At 39.5% G+C, this 27,822-nt stretch overlaps 1 protein-coding gene across 1 annotated transcript; it reads right to left on the reverse strand.

Moving 5' to 3' along the window:
• Nucleotides 1–2,651: 2,651 nt before the first annotated feature.
• On the reverse strand, nucleotides 2,652–26,971 carry LOC135470760 (nuclear pore complex protein Nup153-like). Its single transcript, XM_064749799.1, has 25 exons — nucleotides 26,817–26,971; nucleotides 25,526–25,672; nucleotides 24,713–24,986; nucleotides 23,850–24,110; nucleotides 23,113–23,240; nucleotides 22,088–22,207; nucleotides 21,163–21,288; nucleotides 20,148–20,204; nucleotides 19,461–19,529; nucleotides 19,054–19,248; nucleotides 18,341–18,402; nucleotides 17,832–17,946; nucleotides 17,113–17,355; nucleotides 16,222–16,342; nucleotides 15,498–15,821; nucleotides 14,524–14,994; nucleotides 13,430–13,567; nucleotides 12,232–12,975; nucleotides 8,696–8,866; nucleotides 8,319–8,417; nucleotides 7,192–7,284; nucleotides 6,275–6,763; nucleotides 5,829–5,920; nucleotides 5,367–5,521; nucleotides 2,652–4,919 (listed from the first exon to the last, which is right to left on the reverse strand). The coding sequence occupies exons 1-25, from the start codon at nucleotides 26,889–26,891 to the stop codon at nucleotides 4,829–4,831; spliced, it is 4,860 nt and encodes a 1,619-aa protein (XP_064605869.1). The 5' UTR covers nucleotides 26,892–26,971; the 3' UTR covers nucleotides 2,652–4,828.
• Nucleotides 26,972–27,822: the final 851 nt, after the last annotated feature.

Genomic DNA, 27,822 nt, shown 5'->3' on the forward strand with positions numbered 1-27,822 from the left:
TACGGGTCAACCAGTCAGTGCACTATCCCTTTCATGCTGAACGCCAAGCAAGGAAATTACAACTTCCTCTTTAAGAGTCTTCCGTGTGACTAGACCCGGAATTGACCGCTCCCTGAACGGACACTCTACCAACTGTGTTGTCAGGACAGGTCTAAGGTCTCACAAAGGCCAGGTCCAAATCCACACCCCTGGATTGTGGGATCAGTGAATCTTTCCAAGAAGTAAAATAGACCATGGGGAAATTTTGAGAAATACAGTGTGTCAGATGGATTATATGTGGTAGATTTATTTGTTTATTTGATTGGAGCTTTACACTGCACTCAAGAATATTTCACTGATATTGCCACCCAAAACTGTGGTAGGAGGAAACCAAGCAGAGCCTGGCCAAAGTATGTTACAAGAAATATAAGTCTGTTATTGGAGACATGTTTATAATAAAGAGCCTTGTTGCTACAACAAAGCAGGACTCAGGAGGGAAGTAATTCCGGAGAATTGTGTAACCAAAGTTCCCAGCTGTTTGCAGTCTAAAAAACCTGCATTTTCCAACATTCATGAGGACTATCAAATATCATTAACCCATTTGATTCATACCTTTTGACTGTACTCAAAAATATTTCGCTCATTATTTACAAAGGTCAGATTAAAAATTGGAGTGAGTGAGCGAGTGCTTGGTGTTTAACATTGTACTTGATAATTTTCCAGTCGTATGATGACGAAGGAATCCTTAGAGTGCCATGTAATGTGCCTCCTTGTTGCAGGACGAATTTCCACGGCTCTTTTATCTAGTGCTGCTTCACTGAGATGCCTTATTGAAGGCAAGTAAGTCACCCCACCAGAGCCTTTATACTGATATGCGTCAACCAGTTGATGCACTATTCCCTTCATGCTGAACACCAAGTAAGGAAGTTACAACTTCCTCTTTAAAGGTCTTAATTGTGACTCGACCCAAGATTGACCCTGGATCTACCGCTCCCGAAGTGGACGCTCTACCAACTGTGTTATGGGGTCCGACTAATAACTGGAGGAAAGTGGACACAGTGCCCGTGTGACAATCACATCATACATGGCTAAACTTGAAGCTAGATTTGAACCTGTGACCTGTATGGTCAGGGCATAGAGCATTCCTGACAAATTCGATAAATCTCTTTTTACACAGTTGAAACATAAACACTGATGCAGAAACTGTCAAAGAAATGGGAGAGAACTGTCATTTCATTTTCTAATTCACTGGTGAACAACACAATTAAAGGAATGAATGAATGATTGGAGTTAAATGCCACATTCTCAGTATTTCAGCCATATTGTGGCTAACTCTTGATGAAACCAAAGGGCACAACCTTTGGCAAGTTACTGACAAACTTTTCCACATGTTGTAGAAGTGGTTTTCAACAAATGAAAAACTTCCACTAGCATCATTATCTGCTTACTGTCACCAATTCACAAGGCCCAAAACCAATGAAAGCAAAGGGAATCAACAAATTCTCTGACCATGGCAGGCTTTGAAATCTCACTGTCCCAGCGACTGAAAGGCAAGCACGTGTAACTACAAGACCACGACCCGATCCCACTAAATCAACAGTACTCACACAATGGCAAGAGACTTGTAATACACATCTGTTTATTCATGGAAAATTTCTGTTAACCAGAAAAAAAACATCTCCAGATAACTCATGCCACATTCAGCACCAAACAGGGCATACCATATACAACAAATGTCTGCAGAATTTCACAGCTGTGTTTGTCTTTCAGGAAGAACATCCAATGCATACAAACAGACATGCGCACAAACAGCCAATTGCACAAACACCCACTTCCACATAAACACTTTTGCTACGCTTCAAACACGCTTTCACTGCAGTTTTAATTTTGAAACAATTATCGAGACCAAAAGTTGTGATATGATTTTTTTTTTTTAACATTAATGGCCAATGTAGCCATATTATAACCTCTCAGCGGAGATCTCTGTGAAATTCTGCATCTGACATTTGTACAATTTAAAAACAATATCTATCAAATTACAGTATTTTACAAAAGCAGAGCATGAGGCAAAACATTAATCCTACATACAGAAGTATATATATATATATATATATAAATATTGTCATTGATTGCATCACAGATTTTAGACTCAATTTTGAGGTCCCATTTGGACAGTTCAACACTATTTTTTATCCAGTTTAACAAAACTTGGGTGACCTTTTCCGTCTAGTTTTTAGGTACAACAGATCGCCTGTAAATATAGAATCTCTTCCCCCCTCAAAAATATATCCCTGTATTATACTTTTGGCTTTCCCTTGAGTCTACAATCGTGAGAAAACTTCTGTATCATGGAACAGTTAACAAGCGAATAAAAATAAAATGCCAATAAAAATAATGTACAAAGTTGATGGGAAAGAGCATGACCTATGAAACAATTAACAACAAAGCACTTCGAGATGAAATTATTGTGATCTAAAATGAGTATCAACAAGGCATCTAACCCTGGTGAGGGGCTTCACAGACGGATAGTGCTGGTCATGCATATTATCACGTCCCAAAAATAACATACTGTCAATATTTGTGATACTTCGGTTTGTATGAATGAATTGTGGAAATAATTCACGCTGAATTGACTGCGTTTGTAAACCATTATATATATATATATTAAAAAAAAAAAAAAAAGAGGTCCTGGGACAGACCTTCCGGTATAGGTCATACTCCTTTCCGATCCAATGGAATAATGATCATGGGGATCCATCCAGCTGTACTAAAAAGTGATGCCCACCCCACCTGACCCCATTACCCTTCCCTGGTAGTAGTACACAGCCCAGCCCATTTCCCCCATTCCCAGGAAGTCAACAATAAAAATCTTGTCATCACTTCAATAACCCATTTCCAGCTGGATGGACCACCCCATGAAGGAAAAAAACCCAAAAAACAATAAACAAAAACAGGTCAACGATTATTTTTACATTTAGCATAAGGCTTTGTTTACATGGATTAATGTACAGTTCTCCCACAGGTGGGTAAATATATACAATGTCTCCCTCAAGGTCAAAATTCACCAATTGTAACCCAGAGTAGAGGAAAAAAAAAAAAAATTAAAAAGAAATAGCAAAGGCTCCTCAAGTTTAATGATACTTACATCAAACCAACCCATATACAGTAATGTACAAGTGAGGAATAATAACACTGCGAACTAGAGAAAGTCCAATACCCAAAACTGCCCTCTCAGATCATACCACATACCGTAACAAACATAAATCCTTTCAGGTGATCTAATAAAACACGTGTTCTTTTACAGAAGACCCCATTTTCCTCAGTTCTGGATCCTCCTATGCCCTTCTGACTTTTCTCACACTAACATTTATGCTAAAGAACCTTCCTTCTGTTTTAGTCTCAAAGCGTAATCAATGCAATAACTGAAGAATTTGGAGAAAAAAATACACCATTTCCTATTTCACTAAAACTATGCCATCAGTGTCCTTAATATGTTAACTTTTTTTAAATTAAACTGCCCTTCTGAAAAGTAACTCTATGCCTCAAGCTGTGCTGTTTTCAGATTTCAAAACATTTGGTTCTTTTGTGACTGTGAATAATGAGCAATTTGTACCTGTCAGTAACAGATTCCTGCTCAACAGGTTCCTGGCAAATGACCGGTTATATATGTCAAATGTTTTCTTCCCAGCTCATCATTATGATGTCACATTTAAGACCGTGTAAAGTGACAGTAGAAACCGATACATGCATCATGTAACATTGTAGGCCTTTCGCTACCTTTCGAGTCACATTCCTTGACTCGAGGTCCTACTTCACATTTGCACCTTCTCTCTTGCTTAAAAATTATGTAACCTCATAACTAACACTACATTCTCCTTGCATTTAAACTCCTATGCCATTAAAAGTTCCATATTTTACACGATTGTGCCCATAATTAATTTAAAGACTACATTCACTGTTTAAAGACAACTATTTCACTGTTTATGTTGCAAGATGACTGCAACTATGTTTTCTAACAGTTGCCACTAACTGATGGGTTGGCTCATTTTGTAACTAAATGCTTTTAAAAAAGCTTTGCTTGCTGTATGGGCACATGTTTACCTTTTTCCTAACAGAAGGAAAAATATAATCCCTTGAAAATCTTGATGCTAAGTATTTACTGCTTGTCAGGAATTGGTATATAGGCGACAATCATACAGCAGTAGCTGTAACTTTGCAAGCTCTGTCCAGCTTCCCTGAATCCTGGCCCAAGTTATCTCCACTTGTCTGAGAGACAGCGCTCAACAACAGAGCGGATGGTGTTCACCTCGCCTCATTCAACCTCAAACAAGTCAATGTGACAGAGTCATTATAGTCATGACTAGATACAACCTAAATGCAAACAAAATTAATTTAAGTTTGGTTCAATTTTTCTCTCTCGCATTCTATTCACTTTCTTGCAAATCCAATTCTAACTGTCCATCTCTGGTTTAGGACAGATCATGTCGTAAATTTCACAATTTAAAAATTTCGTTTAAAATTTACTTCTTATAACAGCTTCTTCTCCACCTTCGTCCCTCTCAATAGCTGGTGCGCACAATGTCGCTCCAGGTGTGAGAGACTGCAGGCGAGACAGATGAGGTTCGTACACAAACATCCGCCTAACCTGAATTCTTCACACATTTTCTCATCTCCAGGAAGTGTCTTCATTCGGAGCATTACTGAAAAGCTGCTTCCGTCAGCCTGTATACATGAATCCCTCGTATACATTAGCGGCTGAAGAAACATCCCGCAGCTGACAATGCTGTATCTGAACAGCTATCATATTGGAATATACAGGACTTCACCATAAAAATGGTCCTTTACAAGTTTATTTTCGGGCTTTACGGACTGCTTTTTTAATTCTTCTCCCTCCTATACTTGCCTGGATACTGAATGGGTTCTTGTCAGTGGCTGGTGCACTACAACAACAACAAAACAATAAATTACTCAACTCTGTGAATGCTACAAAAGGCAGGCCGAGTCTGAGCAGCAGGAAATCCAATTATTTTCCTTGCTAAAACTCCAGACAACTGATCTTCGTTTCGGTACAATGTATATAACGAACTCTCGGCAATTTGACACAAATGTCAACAACAGCAAAAAAGTCCCACCATTGGAATTTAAAAATGGTTATTCAGGACATTACATGACATTTTCAGTTTTCCAGCAGTTTCAAGCATCATTCAGTTTAAGTACAAATGCTGAGATTAATGGATATTATTTTGGAAGCTTATTAATTGGTCGATTTAGAACAAAATTCAATCTTTTTCAGAGATTCTGAAGGGATTCAGGATCCAGTCCTAGTGGGAATCCTGTGATTATGGCAGCTGACCTCAAATCTTGTTTTCCTGTACTTAAAAACTCACTTGAATGAAAATGGAGTAGATGATCCAAAGTTTGTGTTGGGCGTTGCAGAGAAATTGAAGGCTTGAGCAGGCTGTTGTGCAGGCTGGGGTAAGCCAAAGGGTGGGGCTTGGGACTGAGGGGGCTGTGGGGCTGTGGCTGCAGATGGCCCAGTATCCTGTTAGAGAACATAAGTTCATACAATGCCATGCATACTGTAATCTGTAAGCATTCAAATCTGGTAGCATCTTTAAATAGATGTATTTATTTATTTCTATGATTGGTTTTTCAAGCCGTACTCAAGAATACTTATATTTATACAGTGGTAGCCATCATTATGGGGGTGGAAACCAGGAGGGGAAACCCACAATCATACAATCTTAGATGTGTCAGATACTAAATAAAGCATATACCAAGTAATTAGTGCTACACTGGACAAAATTCCAACAACAAAATGTCAAAGGGCACATAAAAGTGTAGCTTACCGCTTTAGCTCCAAACTGAAAAACAGCTGAACTGGTCGCAGGTGCTGTGCTCCCGAAGTTGAAGCTGCCGGGCGTGCTAAAGTTAAAACCACCTGTTAAAAGTGAGAGAAAAAAACCCACATGATTACATACTTGGTGCTAACATGTCTGAGATACATGCAGAACAAATTGCCAGGCTGAATTGGATACATCTTCCTGCAAGATTAAGACCTAGGACCCAACCCGAATTCACTGTTCTCTTGCTATGCACTAGTACCAGATATCAGCTTACCAACAAACTGTAATCTCAAACACCGGAATGAGCAGTACACTACAGAGTTGAGGCACAAACAACGGTACGTTGACACAGATCTAAGTCTAAACAAACCTACACAGCGGTGGCTATGAGAATAAACCTATTTTGAGTTGTTTTGTACACCTAATGTAGCTGTTTTATAGTAACAAACCTGTGCTAGGTGCTGCAGTACTTGCTGTAGTGGCAGGAGTGGAGCTGCCAAACCCACTCCCAAATGTATTACTGCCCCCAAAGGCTGGAGTATTGTTGAATCCACCGAAGGCTGTTGTGGAGTCCGTACCAAAGGAACTGGCTGTGGAATTACCAAAACTGTTAGCAGAACCAAATACACTGGCTGGAGTACTGGTTCCACCAAAGGTACTGGCCTTGGCAGAGAACAAGGTATCTTGCCCTGTAGTGGACTGTCCCTTTCCTGCTCCAAATGCTGAGCTGTCTGTTGACGTTGAGCCAAACGGCGTGGTGGAGGCACCTGATCCAAATGCCCCAGTGGACTGACCAAAGGCGGGTGTTGTGGTACTGCCAAACCCAGAGGTTGTTGTCGTAGATTGGGTCACCCCAAAGCCACTTGAGCCCCCAAATGCTGAGGAAGCACTGCCGAATGCAGGGGCTGTGTTGCCCGATGTAATACTGTTGAACCCTCCTGAGAACATGGCAGATTGAATAAATAAATGAATGATAATGGCCCAAAACAATATTTCACCCATATCACAAAATAGCATGTCAAAGATGAAAGCAGAAAACAGCTAAAAATCCAAAATTATGAGCAAAATTTAACAAACTTTCTATAATTTCTCCAGAGAGTAGACTTCTGCTTAGTAAAGAAAAATCGTGAATTATCCATAAATATTGAAAAATCTGACATACTGTTTGTTTATTTTTTTTAAATTGTTACTTGATGCCATGCTCAAGAACTTTCATTGACATCATTCAGGTTCACATCAAGCATGAACGAAACCGAAATGCCCAGAGTAATCCATCGCCCTTTGCCTAATAGGAGTCAAATCTCTGGATTCAAACATGCAACCTCATTGGGCAAAGGGCCTGAGATAATCAGGGGGAGATAATCACCTGTTCCCAGAGGGGCTGTTGATGGGGTTGTAGAGGTGTTGGGCTGTTGACCAAACTTGAACAAGTCACTACTTCCTGTACCGTTGTTAGAAGCTGGGAAAGAAAAACCAATGTTTGCAATGCACTGTAAAACAGTGAATACTACAAAAGCATTTATACATTGTATAGTTTCTAAATTTTTGACAACACAGTCAGGTTTGATATGGGATATCTATGTATGTATGTATGTATTAAGAGTGTTAATGATGAGGAATGGGATGTTATGAACTGATTTATAAGACACTTATTAACGTTGGCAGCCAGCAAAAAAAACAAAAAAAGAAAACCGGGATCACAAAGCAATCTTTGGCGACTTAGGTCAAAATTTCAAATCACTTTATTTCTCATGTACCAAAGACAGAGTATTACTTGATGAAGTAAATTCTGGGCAAGTTATTCTACCACAAATTTCAGCTAAAATAACAGAAAGGAGCATTCCAAATTTAATGATTAAAGTTTTGACTTAAGTCTAAGATCGCTGAATGTAAGTTCATGTTCCCAGGGCCAGTTGCCCAGGGTAACCATCGGCAAATAGTGGACATTCTTTTTCAGACGTAACACACAGATGCATGTCATATTGGTGCAGAGTGATCACCACCTGACTCCATGTAAGAGGCCCTAAACTGCAGAATAAGTATTGTCCAGTAATAAATGCCACCAAAGCCCAGACAGCACTTGCAATCTCAGACTCAGTCACACCTTGTTTCCTAGCAACTGAAAGACAAGCAGTTCAACCAATTGGCCAAGATCAATATCTTCTCAGACTGTTAGGCCACATCAGGCTTATTTTCTGAAAATCAATCTTTTTTCTTGTCTTAATGCTTATTATTATTTTCTGTTTTCAAGGTTCTCCAAGCACCTAAATATGTCTCTAACACAAACAATTACCGGGACAGTCCACAATTCCCACAAATTAGGTCATTTTTCAATTTTATTTTTATACCCAGTCCTCCTCTGATATTTTCTAGAAAGAGATTTGTTTTACCAGTAAAAAAAAAAAACATTTGATTTGGTATGGTGTTGTGAAGCATCTATTCATTGCCTCAAAATTTTTAGAACTTCACAATAAAAATGACAAAAATACTCACCATTTAAGCCTGCTGAAAAGTCGAATACTGGCGCTGTGCTCGTGCTGGAGGTACCAGCTGAAAAACTGAAAGCTTTCTTTGCACTGGGCTCAGAGTCAGCTGAAACAGAACGAACCAGTGTCAAAGTTGATCAGGCCTTTCTATGCAAAACTGACAAGGAGAACAGATATGTATGAAGGCTCATACTATGGAACACAAAATAAACGTTCACCATGTGTGTCTGTGGTGGTGAGAAAGCAGGATGGTAGATGTCTGAAGACAGGGTTAAGATATGGAGAAAACTTAGCCATGCACAAGGATATACCGCCATCTTTGGAGATAAAGTAACTTCTAATGATGATGACATTAATTCACAGATCTATATTTACACCTCATACCATCATCACTTGTCCTCTTCACAGCCTGGCTTCCCTGATCACTGGAAGTATTCTCTGTTTTCACTGCGTTAAACCCTGTGAAGTCACTGCTGGTGGTGGTACTGGCCGCCTGACCACCAGTTCCACTTTCATTCTTCTTGAAGGAAAACCCCCCATAGGCTGGCTTAACTTCTACAACCAAGAGCAGACAACATGTTATTATTTATTTATTTATTTGATTGGTGTTTTACAAGAATATTTTACTTATACGATGGCTGCCAGCATCATGATGGGAGGATATGGGAAGAGCCCCGGGAAAATCCATGATCAACTGCAGGCGACAGCAGGGTTTTAGCCAAATTTAATAACTCCTCTCTTGAAAGCACCACCAGGCCCACAAGCTGAATTCTGTTATGAAATATTTGATTAAAGTCAAAATCATACTACAGGTATAATATATTAATAAATTAAACTTTATATCTCACTGGAGTATGGTGTATTTTTTTTGATTACTGTTATGATTAAATCACTTTTTACAAGTGTTCACATTAGTCCTAGGAGCCAAGTAGCCAAGAAATCTCTTTCCAAGATATTAATAATCAACCTAGGTAACCTACTCAGTACCTGGTTCTGTAAGTCCATGATAACCAAATTATAACCGATCTTTATGTTTAAGCACACACCTTCCAGGGTTTCCGCCGGAAAATAACTTTGGAGTTCGTTTTAGGCCAAAGGCTGGCGGAGTAGAGGAAGAGGGGGGGGGGATGCAAGAGGGTGGTATTCCCCCTTCAGTTTTGAGTCACAATGTCTGTTGTAAAATTCCTGTGTCGTATCAGAGCCTTGCGACAAGCATGTCAGCGAACAAAGATTTGTGCCAAAACTTGCGCGTTGTGGGCAAAAGTTCGGTGAATTACATTCACCAATGGCTTTGTGGTCTTGTGGATAATTTTAATCTTACTCCATGGCAAATACCAGAGGCAAATCCATGGCATCTCGCCTGGATATTATACACAAGGAGTGCATGGTGCTGTCAGGGTGCATCATGTCACAATGATGATTTCTTGTCACTTTTAAAACCATTTCCTCACAACTATTGCGTCTGAAGAGGTCAGGTGAGCAGATCATCTTTGGGATGGATTTTCGAGCTAATACAGGCCTATGCATTCTAGCTATTACTCTGAAGCATGCTGGGCCATTAGTGCTGCATGAACTATCCCCGTGTGCACCAGGTCATCATTCTCGGCTAATACAGGCCTATGCATTCTAGCTATTATGCTGAAGCACGCTGGGCGATTAGTGTTGCATGAACTATCCCCGTGTGCATTAGCTCATCATTCTCTTCTAATACAGGCCTATGCATTCTAGCTATTATGCTGAAGCACGCTGGGCCATTAGTGCTGCATGAACTATCCCCGTGTGCATTAGGTCATCATTCTCTTCTAATACAGGCCTATGCATTCTAGCTATTATGCTGAAGCACGTTGGGCCATTAGTGCTGCATGAACTATCCCCGTGTGCATTAGGTCATCATTCTCTTCTAATACAGGCCTATGCATTCTAGCTATTATGCTGAAGCACGTTGGGCCATTAGTGCTGCATGAACTATCCCCGTGTGCATTAGCTCATCATTCTCTTCTAATACAGGCCTATGCATTCTAGCTATTATGCTGAAGCACGTTGGGCCATTAGTGCTGCATGAACTATCCCCGTGTGCATTAGGTCATCATTCTCTTCTAATACAGGCCTATGCATTCTAGCTATTATGCTGAAGCACGTTGGGCCATTAGTACTGCATGAACTGTCCCCGTGTGCATTAGGTCATCATTCTCTTCTAATACAGGCCTATGCATTCTAGCTATTATGCTGAAGCATGCTGGGCCTTTACTGCTGCATGAACTATCCCCGTGTGCATTAGGTCATCATTCTCTTCTAATACAGGCCTATGCATTCTAGCTATTATGCTGAAGCACGCTGGGCCATTAGTGCTGCATGAACTATCCCCGTGTGCATTAGCTCATCATTCTCTTCTAATACAGGCCTATGCATTCTAGCTATTATGCTGAAGCACGCTGGGCCATTAGTGCTGCATGAACTATCCCCGTGTGCATTAGGTCATCATTCTCTTCTAATACAGGCCTATGCATTCTAGCTATTATGCTGAAGCACGTTGGGCCATTAGTGCTGCATGAACTATCCCCGTGTGCATTAGCTCATCATTCTCTTCTAATACAGGCCTATGCATTCTAGCTATTATGCTGAAGCACGTTGGGCCATTAGTGCTGCATGAACTATCCCCGTGTGCATTAGCTCATCATTCTCTTCTAATACAGGCCTATGCATTCTAGCTATTATGCTGAAGCACGTTGGGCCATTAGTGCTGCATGAACTGTCCCCGTGTGCATTAGGTCATCATTCTCTTCTAATACAGGCCTATGCATTCTAGCTATTATGCTGAAGCACGTTGGGCCATTAGTGCTGCATGAACTATCCCCGTGTGCATTAGGTCATCATTCTCTTCTAATACAGGCCTATGCATTCTAGCTATTATGCTGAAGCACGCTGGGCCATTACTGCTGCATGAACTATCCCCGTGTGCATTAGGTCATCATTCTCAAACACAGTGATACTAAAAATAGAAATTTTGACAAGATGCAGGAACACAACTCGTCGGTGATGTAACGGATACACAAGAGATTGTCAAGTGTGCACACTGGTTTGTTTGGTGCTTTATCTATTTATTACTGTCAACATATCTGTAAAAGGATTCAAACAGTCCACTGGTGATTGAAAAGAATTTTCTTTATTTCAATTTTTTGTATGTCTGATGGGGAATTTTAGGTAACTTTTCCAGGGGAAATGAGTCTGTTTACCTGAAGCAAAACTGACCTAGCGGAAACCGTGCCTTCATATGCCTGCTCGGGATATATTCAACCCAGGACATTTTGCACAAACTTTAGAACTGGCCCAATGGGTATAAATTTTTCAAATGAGGGTGTCGTTTAACATTTTTTCTCTTGATTTTCAATCCCACATTAATTTCATCAAAATAGGGCTTATTGCTCGAAACTGAGCTAAACCTATTGTCAGCGGAGTCTTATCCAATTTTTAACAGATTCAAATAGGATGTTTTGAAATGTCCTGAAATGGCAGAAGAGGGTTATAATGAAGGAAGTGCTTTTAATATTCAACAGCATTTTGTAACAGACGGATTCAGATGACCGCCAATCCCAAAATGTTGAAGTACAAATTGAATACAGACATTATTTCAAAAATTTTGGATACTTTTTGGCTAATGACAATCCAAGAACAAACATATCAATTTGATAAGGAGTGCTTACTATCGTACTATTAGAAAGGAAATGCAAAACCTTCAAAATCAAAATGTAACACAAGGACAATGCACATAACTAAAGTAGGATACACTATTCATGTCAGAATGAAGCAATTAGAAACTTCACTGTATTTTAATATAAGAACTGTGTTCAGTGGCAAAGTCACCCATTTTCGTTTGGGAAGTTGTAAAATTTAGGTTTCTCCAAATGTTAGCCATTGCTTACCTGATACGTTTTGCGTTGGTGTTGCCCCAAAGCTAAATCCACCAATAGCTGGTTTGCTAACTGGTTGACTTGGCTTCACCTCTGTGTTATTATTCAATGATTTAACACTGCCTTGATCTGTGGTAGACTGGCCAAACATAAAGTTGGGAGCAGTGCTTTCAGCCTTAGGAGTTGGGGCAGTGGCTATACACTGAGCACTGTGACCCACCCCCGAGGATAGGCTGGTAGAATCAGTCTTCAGTGGGACTTCAGCAGTCACACCTCCAAATCCCGTCCCCGATGTACTGTCTTTACTACTAGAAGTACCAAACATAAATCCTGTGGGTTTCGAATTGTCAGACTTTTCTGAAGTCTTTCCAAACACAAACCCAGATGGTCCGGTGGACGAGTCTGTTTTTTCTGAATCTTTAGCCACAGAATCAAATTTAAACCCACCCCCAAGAGGTGTCTTTTCGCAGTCTTTTGAGGATGAACCAAAGGAAAACCCTCCTCCGGATGGCTTTGTGTCTGTTGAGTTCTGGTTTCCAAATACAAACCCTGAAGTTGTGGAAGAGCCTGTTGCTGTTGCTGAAGCAGCTGTAGATGTAGTTCCAAACACAAATCCACCTTTGGATTCTCCACCTTTCGATTCAAAATTACCAAATTTAAAACCACCAGCAGAACCACTGTCTTTGGTAACAGATTCTGAGTCAAACTTAAACCCAGACCCACTGGAAAATGCATTCGGGGCGAATGTTACTCCACCTAAAAGGAAAGTGAAGAAAAATTCTAAAATGTAGTATTGCACATTAAAACGTAAATGAAACATACATGAATGAATGCAATCCATTTTAAATGATGGAGCTGACTAATTTTAATATAAATAACTTGACTATCCTATACATGTGTAGACAGGTCGATACAGTACTTATGTTAAAATTAGCTCATTGTAAACAGAACCTGAGACACTTATTACTGTTTCCCCGGGAAGCTATGAATTAATGATACAAAATTTCATGATCATTACAAAAACAGGTCCTTAACATTAACAGTCAAGATGACTTTTCACATTTTCAACGATTGGCAGCCAGTCCTATGGATGGGATTGTACTCACACCTAGTATGCCACAGGGACAAGCATTACCCTTTCAACTTTAGACCTGCTCCCATTAAACAGGTTTTCAGAGAAAGACAAAAAAGGAAGCAATGTAGCACAAACCGCTGGTTGACTTGGATCCAGGCCGCGGGGTCTCACAGGCTATACATTTGGTCGAGTCCTCTTTATTGTTTATCAGACACGTGTCACATTGCCAGGGCCCTGAACTCTTATTCACTGTCGTCCCTGCTGTTATTGACCCTAGAAACGACAAGAAAAGACAGTCAGCCTTATCAGCAGACGGGATCATTCCATATGAAGTAGACCTTTATTATTTATATAAAGGTGAAATGTCAGGATTTCCTTCACTGAATATTACCCATATATTACCTACATGTATGTTTTTACATGTGGTATTTCACACCCCGATGCAATGACATCTAAAATAGAACGTTTTGTAAAATGACTTTCCAAACCGAGCTCATTGGGACAACGTCATAATACAAGTTTAGTCAACTTTAACATTCGCAGTCACTCAACAAGACCTGACCTTATGCAACGCGTAATGAAAGACATTGCACCATATCTATTATATGCACAGGTGAAGGCCTACACCTCTCAACACATTGCTTAACCTTGTTAAAAGACTCAAAATCATGATACTGTCAGTTTCCAAAGGATAAACAGAAAATTGCACATTGAAGGTTAAGTACCAGAAATATTTTTACTGTGAAAGGTCATTTCCACCTGTAACTTGAAAAATATGTATGGTATTCAACCTTCCTTGCGCAATATCCTCTACGTTTTCAATGAAGGTGGCAAGCTTCTCCATATAGCTGCTGACAGTGTTAAAGAAGCACTAGCATGAATCATGGTAATCTATATGGTTCCTTGATAGATTGTTGCTTAACACCACATTCCAGAATTTTCCCTTAAGCTCCAGAGGAAACTGAAGTGACCAAGGTGAATTACAGACCTGTGACAAGTTACTGACAAGACTCTTTCATGTGTGAAATACCACAATAATGGTGGAGGAGAAGTGGTCTTCAACAAAGCTACACAAGACCTGACAACCGGTGAAACCAGGGAAATCCACAAATTCCTGTTCGAAGGCCAATACCGACCCTGAATGTACAACGTTGGCTGATAAAACCAAGTCTTTTTCCCACTGGGCCGAGATCCACTACCTTCAGATACACAAGGTTAGGATAACTCACCTGACTCTCCAGGTTTAGAACTCTGACATGCCACACAGCTGGTGTCTTGAGCTTTATTCTGTATCATACACGTATCACATTCCCAGGAACCTGCAGGAGGTAGAAACTTTGAACCAAACCCTGTACTGTTTGTCAGAGGTGGGGCTGGGGCTGCAGTGCCCTGGGAAGCAGGTTTGCTCGTCGCACAAGCCACACAAGCTATACTTGTGCTTTTATTTTGAATCATGCATGTAGGGCATTCCCATGTTCCTTCAGGGGGTTTGAACTGGTCCCACAGACTGCCACCAGAGGGCCCTGACAGAGGCTTGCTGCCAGAGCTTTTGGAGTCAGACTGGCCAGGTTTGGCTGAGCCACAGGCCACACATTTACTGTCTTCTGGTTTGTTTCTGATCATACATGTGTCACATTCCCACTTGTCTGACGGAGCACATAACTTGGCCCACGCATCATCAGCTTTGCTGTCAGTGGATCCTGAAATTAGCAGATCAGTATACCCTGCATTTATTTACTTATTGGTGTTTTACAACAGCTGTCTGGCTTATGAGTGGAAAAAAGTTGAGTGAGAAACAGCACTACTTTACTGATTAGAATGGTGTTCAATGCCTTACTCAAGTTGCAAGAACTGGATTTAAAAAAAAAAAAAACAACTTCCCTGATATATCAGCCTGAAAGTATGGAATTCTGACAAATGAAAGAGAGACAAAAAAGAAACCAATATCGATAGAGACTATAAAGAAACAATATTAATAATATTTAAAAAAATGTCTAACAAAGAAAAAATTATATCAAAATCCCAATAAACAAACACAATATAACTATTCTTTCATTCCTTAAAGTTCATATTCCGTGCAGACAGCACAGGTTTTGTAGGACTACAATTACTAATCTTCACAGCTTATCCAAATCACATCTGGAAAATATCGGTCAAAAATCCACTAGAAAACTCTTTTCTAAAATGTTTTCTTGACTCCTACCTTTGCCAAGAATGTCCATGACACTGCCTTGTTTAAGGGTGGTGGCTGGTTTGAAGCCCCCTGGGCTCTCTGCGCTGGGTGGACTCTTCACTCCCAGGATATCCATAACACTGCCTGTCTTAAGCTGTGGAGCAGCCTGTAGTCCTCCACCTGGGGCATCAGAATTGTTAGCAAGACCATCCTTAGGCTTGGGTTTGGTGGTACTAAAACTGCTGCCAAATTGGAAGCTGGGCGCGTTCTTGTCCACTGTGAAGTTATTCTCTGGTCTAGTCATGGTCCCTAATATATCCATCACACTGCCAGTTTTTAGCTCAGTGGTATTATCTATAACACAAAATATGTGTGAATATAATAAACAATAGCGAGTTAGATCACACATCATCACACAAGATCAGTTATTTCCACACACACTATACCCGAGAATTTCTTACGTCAACTGGTCTGTTTGGCTAAGAAAAGCCATTAGTGCACTTCAGGGATGCATATCTAAAGTAAACTTGTTACGATTACATCTCTTGTATATCTGATTTTTTCATACATTTGGTTAGAAATGTGAACAGTATCTCTTTCAAAAACGAAGGATTTTGATACAAATACATGTACACCCACCATTATCTTTCTATCAATGTTTCCACAAACTACACAAGAGTCTCTGGTGGTATGTACATGTCACATCTATAAATGTTTTACACACATTGTTCTTTTCCGTGCTAAATATACATACTCTGGATAGCTTTTTTCACCAAAGGCTCTGCATTTTCTTTAGAAGCAGTAAAAGAGAACATGTTGCTTGGAGGGGACTTCTCTTTTTCTGTCATATTGATTGGTGAGCTGAACTGAAAATTCTAAGAAAAAATAAGAAGAAGAAAAAAAGAACACATGAAATCAAAAGCAGCTTACAATACTGGCGAGGGTGTCATCCAACCAGGATGAATAAGGAAATACACAATCATACACCAATATCTGTGGTGCATTCACAATGACAAATTTTCCATCCATAAATGTCATGGCGCCAACAGGAAAAACTCTCAAATTAGTGCATAAGAAAAAATCTTACGCTATTGGCCGATGGCTACTGGTCACTTTCTTACAAACCAGTGAATAAATCTTAAATGATTGTAAGTGCTTTTGCGCTTTTATTTGAGTACCATACCAGAAGATGGGTCAGGGTTTGCTTTATAAATGTTACATGGACTTCAAGTTTTATATTTTTCATGAAAACTGCTGGAAAACATATTTATCAAAGTACAAGGTTTAGAGGTTCAATTATTTATTAACCAACCATGTTCAATTTCTGCACACCTTCTAGCCAATAGCAGGACTTTAAATGGAGCCCTGTGGGTTGATATTAAAAAACACGGCCTTATGCACCATTACACACCAGTCAGTTAGTGTTCTGAATAAATATAGTTTACCAAAATTTCAACCACACTGCAGCCCAAGCATGCGAATAAGCAGACTGACAAAATCATCAATCTTAGGCATCAAATCACATCTTGTCACACAGAAACTAAGTGATGCAGACCTGCAGCCTCTTGCAGTGACAAGAGTATGTTCACACCAAGAGACAGTTGTCCAGATGGCAGCCTTGCTAACAGCCTGAGTAACCACCTACCAGTTTGGGTGTGCCCGCCCCTGGTGAGAAGTCTGGCTTGGTGCTTGGGATGGGGTTGGAGAAGGTAAACTCCATACTACTGACTGAGGAGGACTGTGAGGCACCGTCCTGGCGAGGCGGGGACGTCTGGGATATTGATATAGGCTTTTTCGGCGACGCTGTCACTGGGGCTGCACCGAAGTCAAATTTAGGCATGTTGACTACTGGCAGTGTGAACTCTGTCTTAAGATTTGGCACTTCAACCTGTCAACAAGAGATCAAAAATGTTATCTTTCCTGAAAGTAATCATGTTCTGGGAAGCCAGTCAGGTTTCCAAACTTCACCAAGGCTCTAAAACCCATTGTACAAAGCCAAAGAGTAAAAATTTGAAACATGACTTTATAGCTTATTTGTCTGGGCCTAGAAATTAAAATTTTGGACATCATATTTATTTTTAATTATTTTTGTTTTTTTTTCTCATTGTTGCTTCATGCCATACTCAAGAATTTTTCACTTATACAAGGCCAGTTTTATGAGGGGGTAAGCGGTGTTTTCAAAGGAAATCAGGTTATTCCTTATGTTAAAAGAAGAAGGAAATTGTCTGGTCATTAAAAGGGAGAGAGTTCTGACCTGATTGGTGTTAAAAAATTTTGACTTATGTGTTGGCAGATAGCTTTTCAGACTTTGTACTCTGCAGTTCATAACCTGTGAACAAATTAAGAAGAGCATATACCACATACCACTTCATCATCTTCATCTTGTTTTTTGGTGGAATAATGATGGCTTTTGTCTCTCTTCATCTTGCCACCCACCCTACCACTCTCGCCCAATACCACCGTGTCGCTCCGCCTTATACTGAAAAAGAGAGAGAACAGAAATGGGCCATCTGTGCTTTTGCCACAGTCACAAATATTAATGAAGACACACCCCATTTCGGACTACTGAAAAACTTTTACTGTTTCGCAGAAACTTTTTTGCTTATACGAAGCAATCATTGACTAATATTAATGACGTCCTTGTGCATTCACATCACAAAAACCGGGTGTCTTTTCGCAGAGAGTGAACTGTGAGGGTTCCAGTGATTCTTGGAAAAAAGGAATATGGGTACCTTACATGTGAGCACTGTTAATAAAGATATGTATACTGAAGCCGAATGGGGGTACGAGGTTATCAGAATCAGGGAATGTCCATTTTCAAATTGCCAATTTTCAGAACCTTACATGCGGTAAATGAAATGAGTGTCTCTTACTTGGAATGTTGACTACTGCTATCCACTTTGGTGTGGAGAGTGACTTCAGTGCCTTCATCACCCTAAATGTAACAAAGAGAAAAAAGTGCATATCAACTATACCTCTAACTTCTGTAAGTGTAAACATTTTGACACCAGAGCATTGTTCCCAAAAAAAAATCACAACAATACAACTCTTTTTCTTTCCTCTATTTATTACCATGCATACAATTTAGATGTCAGTTTACACCCTACTGTAATTCTTATACCTTATCACATGTTTGCAAGGTGGTACTCCGAAGGCATTATTCTGTGTTGATTGATAAAATTATACTTTTTGTGAAGTCCTGAAACTTGCCAATCCAACTAATGTTGTATGTTGTATGTCAAATTAAAAAATGCGCATATACTGCACTGAAAGTTGCTCTTTCATATATGAAAAAGTTGAGAAATTAGGGTATCTGAAACTGTAAAGTATACCTGAAGAACTTTGGGTCCTTCATCTAAACAAAATGCTGCTCCCCAAAAATTTGATTCCAGCAAATGGGCTACAGAACAATCCTATGTTGTATGTCAAGAATCAAGTCGAAAGAGTTCAGCATCTACCCCTCATGAACGATTCTGTGTGGAAAAATTATCCTTCTCAAAGTATAGCAGACAATTCAGAAGCTGGGACAGTCATCTTATGAGGCTTCGAATATAGGTTTTAGAATCAGGCAAAGTAACTAACTTACTTTACGAATGTCTGTGAAATGGTGAATATCTGTAGAATCTTTCTGAGACTGTACTGCAGTTGGTTCTGAAACTGGGACCGTGGTCTGAGGCTTTGGCGTTGAATCCACACTGGGAGACATTTTCTGTCTATTCCTAGCTATAGAAGCAATGGTTGGTGTGGTTAGCTGATTCACCGGAGGGCCCCGCAAAGGAAACTGAATCAATGAACAAAAACATTTAAAATGAGTACAGTTCACATGAAATCATAAAAACTAGTGTGGTCACTTTCAAATGAAAAAATCTGGAATGATACTGTGATGAAAAAAATGGCAATATTGTGTAGTTCACCATAACATGAAGAAATTCTTAATCTGGTGTGATTGTCCAAGTCACAGGATACCAGCTAACTGAACAAGTCAAAACTTACCCCAAGTGAGCGTCTGTTCAAACTGGAGTTACTACCAGCCAATCTAGGCTTCTTCAAGTAGCTTGTAGGCTGCAGATAACAAAACAAACCATTTATTATATCTCACAAGTATTTCTCGGTTTTCATTCGTCAATACATAGTCACATGATATTCCACAAAACCTTATGTGCAACAATAACTGGCTCAAGTGTAGCAATATACAACACGCAAAGTAATAACAGATAATTACTGATCAATAGCCAACAATTTTGTAGTAAGGCAATGATATCAAGCATTTATTCTACTACATTTATCTCCCTTTGTCTGCTCTCATCAGTTGGATGGATGGTGGTCCTCTCAGCTAGGGATGTACAAGTTAAGGTTAGGAGCTTCTTTCTGTTGTTTTATTACACTCTTTTTCCATCTAATTACACACATAGTGCATGCTGTTCCATAGGATATCAGGAATTGCCAGCTCGAGACAAGTAATATTCTAGGAGTGCCGACATTTCCTTTTAACACATTCAGAATCTATCTGCACATCTATCTTGTAGCTTCAATCAACAATTCTAAAAATAATCCAATAATACACTATTCCTGAAGTGTATACTAAAAAATCAAAAACAGCTTTACGGAACTAAGCAAAAGTGCTTACGACTCCCAGACATCGCCTTTACTGACACCAAAACATGGAGACCCCATACGTACCGTGAAGGAGAGCACTGAGTCACTTAAGGTATGATCAACCGGTATTTTCTTTGCGTCCTGAAAACAGACAAAGAATTATATAATAAAAATGGCACTGGGGGAGTATTTATATAAATCTTGAATTTGTCAAGCTCAAAAGCAAACAATTCTTAGAACCTAGCCTTTTACTTTATGATAATTATCCTGAAAAGTTATACAGAAAAGAGTTTGGTAGACTGGGTCTCTGCGACAACATCCAGTTAGAAGAAACACAAAAAGGTAAAAAAAAATAAAACAAAAAAAAAGTTTTAATTCCATTTTAAAAAGTGGAGTGAAGACCTTATGAAGATAACCCTTGAAGAACATATACTGATTTGTGGCATCTTACTCGTCAAATATTGGATATTATGTTACTTCTCCACAACATCTGTAGCATTTCTACATCACAATATCAAACTCTCCACCTAGTACTTTGCTCAAGTTCTAGTTTTCCAGACTTATAACAAGGCATTCAAAAGATAAGGAAGATGATGAGATATGCTCAAATATTGACCCCTAAACCAAAATGAAGCAGAATGGTTGACACTGTCATACAAATATTATTCTCTGATTAAGATTTTGCCATTAAATCAACAATAAAGGCCAAAATCATAAAACTGTAACAATTTACTGCATAGGTCCTTGATACACAAATCGCAAAATGCATCTGGCAATCCATTTACTATGGGTGGCAACTGCAACCCTGTGAATTGCTGAGGAAATGTTGAGCTATGAGCTGAAAAACTTTCTTGGTCTTTAATACGCAAATCGCTACCAACGATTGGCTATCTGTGTACTATGGACGGCAAGTGCAACCCTACGATTGGTCAAAAACTTTAACCAAACTGGGCACCGAGAGCATCTGATCCCCCTCCCCTTCACAATACCTCCCCTAACTTCGAACAGGTGAGCCACAAATGTACTACTCCACACGGCTCAATGAAAGATTATGGCTTACATGTTAACAGTGAAACACATTTCTGAATGGATAACATACTGTTAGAGGAGTTGACATGCGTTCTAAGGTCTCCAATATGCGTTTAGCTGTAGCGCTGGTGATGGCATCGCTAGAGGGCTTGCTAACTGGCCTTGCTTTTATCTTTGTCCGATATGGAGCTGCAATCTGTAACAAATCAAATAGGTAAAATAATACATGTTCAATTTGCTCAAAAGTCACGAACACAGAATTAAGCATCACCAAAGATTTATACATTTTAACCATTTTATCAGGGTGAGCTGGCAAGAAAAACTGAGCTATTGCTTGAAGAAAAATATTCTGACGTTGCATTATTTTTCCTTAGCAGAGATTTATTATGAAAATATCTTCAGGAAATCTGCACAAGAGTTATCAATCAGAAGATCCTGCTACATGTATGTTCGGTAAATTCCCGGATGTCGGTACAGACAGTTAGGTCTAATGCTGACGCCCATGCAGGTCGAAGACGATGAAGAGCAGGACCTCTAAAACATGATGCTTGTGCACACGAAGATCGCTCAGACTGAGCGCCAGGCTAAAAGAAAAATTGTCCGTTTAAAAACGGGACAGACCTGACACTCTTTGGTTGGCTATCAGGCATTTCTGTTTGTATTTTCTCAATGGCATATTGTTTAATACCAAAGGTACGGGAGGGCTCCTAGGTTCTGTGACGTCAGTCTAGATAGCTATAACATGTCGAAATGGTGTCACCAAATAAATAGCTAGGTACTGACAATTATTTACTTATTTTATAAATATTTTTAGAGCATTTCTGGAATACTACTTTATTAATTAATTCAGCTTTAGTGACCGACCTCATGTTCATTTTAACTTTAATGTCTACAACTATTAACTGTTTTATATGCATCACTCCCTTCACCCTGGAGAGAGACATATGATTCAAGGCAGGTGAACGAAAAGTTGATGTGAAGCTGACAAGTGTTACCTCATATGGAGCTGTAGAGCGGTTCTTGCCCTTCCTGAACTGTGAGGCTCCACCATAACCCACCTTGCCTGGGTAAAACATGGACTCATGTAAACTCTCACCAAACAATGAAGTGTTCCCCTGAATAAACAAAGTACATAAATCAATCTTCACTTGTGACTTAAAATAATAATTCTATAAAATTCTAGCATACTCTTTGTACTGAACCAATTCATATTTTCAGACAAAGATCATTTAGTGTTCAGCATAGTATTAAACTTCAAAGGAAGCCTAAGAATTTATTTATCTATTTCACTGATATTGAAGTTGTGCTCAAGAATTTTCACTTCTTGTCACTGAAGTCGATCAGGTGTGAGGAAATGAGAGGTCTCCATTCACCTGGAACCTGACAAAACCTTATGACTTGCATTTTATAAGTAAAAGTCAAACCGGCGAGAGCTAGATTTAAACCTGCTACGTCATTTTTTAAGTGCAGACATACTGTGGTTAGAAAGACTCTTCAGCTCACTGAGTCCACAAACGCAAACCTTGCACAGGCCACTTAGCTATCTGCTCATATTTATTAGGAATGTACATATATATCCCGCTTATGGTCTTGCAGAACAGTGATTTTAGCTGTTAAGGTTGCTGTCCTCAGCATTTTCATGGCCTTATCTTCAACATCAATACATTTTCAAAGGTAGCATTAAGTCTATTTCTTTTTTCTGGAAAACAGGATTTAATCGGACTGTTGTTTAGTGCCTTGTTAGCAATTTTTCACTTACACAATGGCAGTCAGTTATATGGATGGAGGAAACCAGAGCGCCCAATCAACCACTTCTTGTCGCCTAGGCCAAACAGAGCTGTGGAATCTTTCGGAGGCCAGGCTTGAACCTGCACCTTGTGTGTCCTCAAGATTGCAAGCCAAGAACCTATAACCACTAAACCATGGACTACTGCACTATAGTCAAACCTAGGAATTCTTTGCTAGACTTCCCAAGTCAAGGAATGAGGCAAAAACCTCCCTAGTAATTTGGTATACTCACCGCCCCTGGGGCCCCAAACAGAGACATGTTAAAGGAAGGCTTTGATTTAGCTGTTTGGTCTCGCAGTCGAGATGTCTGGAAACTTGAGCTCCAGTTTTTCGACAGTGTGACATTCGCAGGGCTTACTGCTACACAAAAACAAAGAAAGCAATAATTTATTTACACTCCTTCACGCACAACACAGTTTTAAATATCTTAACTGATACTTTTTTTTGACTGTCTACACGAGATCTAGAGAAGAGCTACGTCAAAGTGGTAATTTTGCGCTTGAGGTAGCATTTCAACACCTTAGTAAGAAAAAAATTTGTAAGGAACCAAAACAATTTCTGCAACCAATGAGCTGCTGTAACAAATTATCTTGTGGAAGTGGCCAATGTCATCAAATTAAAAATCGTCTCTGTGAACAATGCACTCATGTATCAGATGATTAAACTATGATCCACTGTACATATCTGGATAATTATCCTGTACTATACAGAAAAAGCAATTTTACATGTATTTATTTATTTATTTGATTGGTGTTTTACGCCGTACTCAAGAATATTTCACTGACGGGACAGTGGCCAGAATTATGGTGGAAGGAAACCGAGCAGAGCCCAGGGGGAAACCTACGACCATCCTCAGGTTGCTGCAAGACCTTCCCACGTACGGCCTGAGAGGAAGCCAGCACGAGCTGAACAATTTTACATGTAAAGAGCATCTTTCTAAATTCTTCAAAACATCCAATGTGCACTAACCTGCAATACTAGAGACCCCTGGGTCATCCGGCCTGTGTAGAATAGTGGTATCCTGGCTAACTCGGGCCTGAGCAGCACTGGGCAAGGGGGTTGAGGATGTCAGAGCCCCTGGTACCATGAGCTGATCCTTCAGCTTCTGAAGGCTGCTCTCATTCAGCTGTAGAATCTCCCTCTGATACTCCCGCTTGTCTGGGTGAGGTATCATGGAGGAGCAGCCACTGGTGGATTTGGACCCGTCACTATGATCAGACATGTTATCGTCTGTGCACAAAAAATTACGTATTCATTTATTTAACAAGCATTCTGGAAGTATTGTGAAAGAATGATCATGTCACATGATCAATATGAGCCTTCAGCATAACAGGTACATCAAAGATCTCAAGAGAACAAGAGCAGCAATAATTTTGCAGAAAATGGACGAAATGGTTTGAAACTCGGAACTGATCTGAAAGTGGTCTTGGTGAAGCCTTACACCAATTCAGAGAGATACCTTCTTTAGAAGCCTGACTTGAATTGAGACAAACATTGATAAAAATGACCAAGTTCACTGAAATCAAACAGGGTTCTTATGACATAAGTCTGGTAAGCCTGCAAACAAGAGTTTAACAGAATCAAATTTCGACCATAATGAAGTCCCACATTTTGATGGTTTTAAAGCTGTCTTGAAAAAGGTATTCTGAGGTTTGTTTGGACGGTAGGACGGTACTATATCCAACTGAAAATATAAATGTTGCAGCACCAAAAGCACCACCTGAATCTATGGCAATATTCAAAATAAAATTTAAAGGAATAAAAAGAGTAAATTGAGGGTAAAAAGGAATCTGAGCAGTATTTTACACCCACAATAATTTAGGCAATCATACCTGTTTGAGGAGCGGTATGAGATGGTCCTGGCTGTGAGGGTAGGGGTGGCCGAGACAACCCCAGGCTGGCCTGGGTGGTCTCCAGCTTTCTGGCTGGCCGACTATTCTGTAGCACTGGAGTGTTCACACCTGATGGACCTGGATAGTTTAAATGGGCATTTACCCCACCTGGTTTTCCATGATGATTCATGGACACTCTGTTATCACTCAGGGACACCCTGTTGTCACTCATGGAAATTCCATGCGTTTGATTTGGAGGTGACTGCATTGGACTCTACAAATGAAGTAGAAAAGTGAGAACACACCAGCTGAGCATAAAACCGAAGTATAGAGAAAGCTGACCTAAGAAGTGAGCTATATCAGAATGACCTTTTGCAAGTCCATGATTTGTAACCACTTGTGTCAAAATGTGTAAGTAACACTGGCAGTCGCACCTTCTCCCTCAGCTCACAATACTGACAAGGACAAATTCTTCCACCCTAATTAACCTGGTGAAAATCTTTTAAGCTTCAAATCATACTTAAAACTTACTTTTCACCTCCTACTGATCGGCATACTTCTGAACATTTTTAAGACCATAAACTTTTCATGCTACAGAAAACTGATTACACACAAAAAGCTAATACTGATTTTATATCAAAGAGATCAATAATCACTTTATTACCTACAAGAGAGCCTTAGGAGGCTCATTATGAACAATGGTGAAAACACATTGTCAAAAGACAACCAGTAGCAAATGTCACCGTGCTGCAAACAGCACACATTCACAACTTGTCTTACAGACAAATGTTCCATGTTAGCAACTGTACCCACCATAAACTGTTCGTCCTCAGACTGCTCCGCAATATCTCCAGGGGGTTCTCTCTGGGCATGGTCAGACGAGCTTTTCCCTACAAGTCCCGAGAGCCAAGACGGGGCTATTAGATCCTTAACTGTGTCTGTCACTCTCCCAAGAAGAGACTAAAAATAAAAGATCATAGTGAAGGCTTTGGTTATTAAATTCATATCAAGATGCCTACATATGTGTATTTCCTCTCAGGCATTTCTACTACATATATATATATATATATATATACACATCTCTTTTAACCACTGTTTTTGATGTCAGCATTTTTTTACCACACTGTTGTTTAGCCACTGCCACAAATGTTTGTGGTTTGGAATCTTTTTACATGATGGGCATTGAATACCAGAGAACATCAACTTTTTGAGGGATGTCCCAGCTACAGCAAATATGCACTCCATTAAAGACTGCTCATGGATGAACCATCGCTAGGAACAGACATCACACAAATACACCCCTTGCAGCCCCGTTAGCAGTTAGAGTAGCCAATGCATGATAAAGAGCAGAGATACAAATATATCAGAAAAATTTAAGTAGTCACCAGGATTGATAGAAGTATTGCGATTTTGAATCAGAGAAATCTAAGAAGTTCCGACATTCCGGCATTTAACTCTGATGTGGTTGCTAACTATCAGATTAAGAAATATCGCCATAGTTAACATTTAATGTAATTTAACTAGCTGAATATCATACTGAAGAACTTTTTTTTACTTCTGTATCGACAGTCAGGTTTCAGGGTGGATGAAACTTGTCATACAGATCCAGATGAAGTCATTGCTATCACATACAACTCATTATCTGTTTTATTACTGAACTTGGCAGTTGTAAAGGCTAGACTGATCCTTTTATTAGTTAATGAGCCCCTGCTCAGATGTTCATTGTGAAAAGCTGGTTGTTCACTGAATTGATGTCACTCTACCACGATCAACAACCTCAACTTTAAAATTCACCTGAACTTATACCCACATGTGACTTCAGGTCATTCAGATTCAGGAAATGTTTTGGAATTCGACTCTGTCGATGGAAATACAAACAATTGTCTAACTAACCTAAGGTATATTCTCTAAAATAACCTATTGACGATATTACAGAGACACCAAGGGCTAAAGAGTCTAATGTTGAACAACAAACAGAACTCTTTAACAGTAAAAGATGAGTAAATTTCAAAACAAGAATCAAGCGACGAACGCATCATTGCTAGTTACCCAAGTCTAGGGTGGTAAGTACACTAGCACGCGTTCTTCATCGTGCCATACAAACCTTTCTTCTTTCGTACGGTTTGTTTGGTCCATGCGATCTCTTTTGTCTTACTTTTCCAAGCCCATCATTCGACATATTTACTTCCTATTTTTTAAAACCGTTTAAGTGTTGTTATCTTTCTTAAAAACGAGGGAAACACCATGCAACATGCAAGTGTCTCCCGATGCCTAAGATGGCGGTAAGATTTTCTAACGTTTTCATTGGATAAGATGATACGGAGCCAAAACTGCTTTCAATACATGGGTGAGTGAAAACAAGGGAAGTAACTTGAGCTGCGTTTGCACAAAGACGGTTTCACACTTACCTCTATCAGCATGATGAGGTAATAAACTGTTTCACTTTTTCTGGTAAGGATACAAGCATAACAATTTTTTTCACGCATACATCAGGAAACTATGCCAATTAAAACCGACAACTTAACTGCATGCTAAAATTTTTCAACCATTTTACATGTTCTGAAAAAAAAAAATAGAGAGACAGCAGGGAGAAGTCCATCATACACATTGTTATGTTATCATTTGAATCTACTGTACATGTAAATTGTCTCAGTTATATTTGTTAATTGCAATAAACGTGGTAGTATTTAAGATGGTCACAGCGTTACCTTGATCGGCTTGTCGGTTCTTGGGTATGTATATACAAAAGTGTCCTATCTCCAACCAACTATAGACACCAACATCTCCACAATTTTTAGAAGCAGTATGTAAACTTTTCCATAATGGAATAGCATAATTTTGAACTGGTCAAGTAAAATTCTGTCAAGTAACAATATGAAAGTGTGTACACACTGGCAGGGTTGATGCAGTACCGGTAGTCTGTATTATATCCCAGCACAAATCTGCAACTGAGTTTTCATTTCTGTTTACTTTTTCACCAGCAATGTTTATGCTAAAAAAAAAACATGATATCTGAATTAAACAAAGAATATCTATATTGCTTTTCATTTTTCATTTAAGTGTTTGGTGAGCAAGCCAATAAATAGAGATATACATTCATTATGTACCTT

The sequence above is a fragment of the Liolophura sinensis genome, chromosome 7 (assembly GCF_032854445.1).
Source record: "Liolophura sinensis isolate JHLJ2023 chromosome 7, CUHK_Ljap_v2, whole genome shotgun sequence".
Classification (NCBI taxonomy): Eukaryota; Metazoa; Mollusca; class Polyplacophora; order Chitonida; family Chitonidae; genus Liolophura; species Liolophura sinensis.

What these genes read in the sequence shown, in the direction of transcription:
- LOC135470760 (XM_064749799.1), bottom strand. Translation starts at nt 26,891, where the DNA reads ATGTCGAATGATGGGCTTGGAAAAGTAAGACAAAAGAGATCGCATGGA. An exon ending in GCATGTCAACTCCTCTAACA is followed by an intron (nt 20,205 to 21,162) that starts GTATGTTATCCA and finishes GTCTGTTTTCAG; the next exon opens with GACGCAAAGAAAATACCGGT. An exon ending in AGCAGTAGTCAACATTCCAA is followed by an intron (nt 17,947 to 18,340) that starts GTAAGAGACACT and finishes TCTCTTTTTCAG; the next exon opens with TATAAGGCGGAGCGACACGG.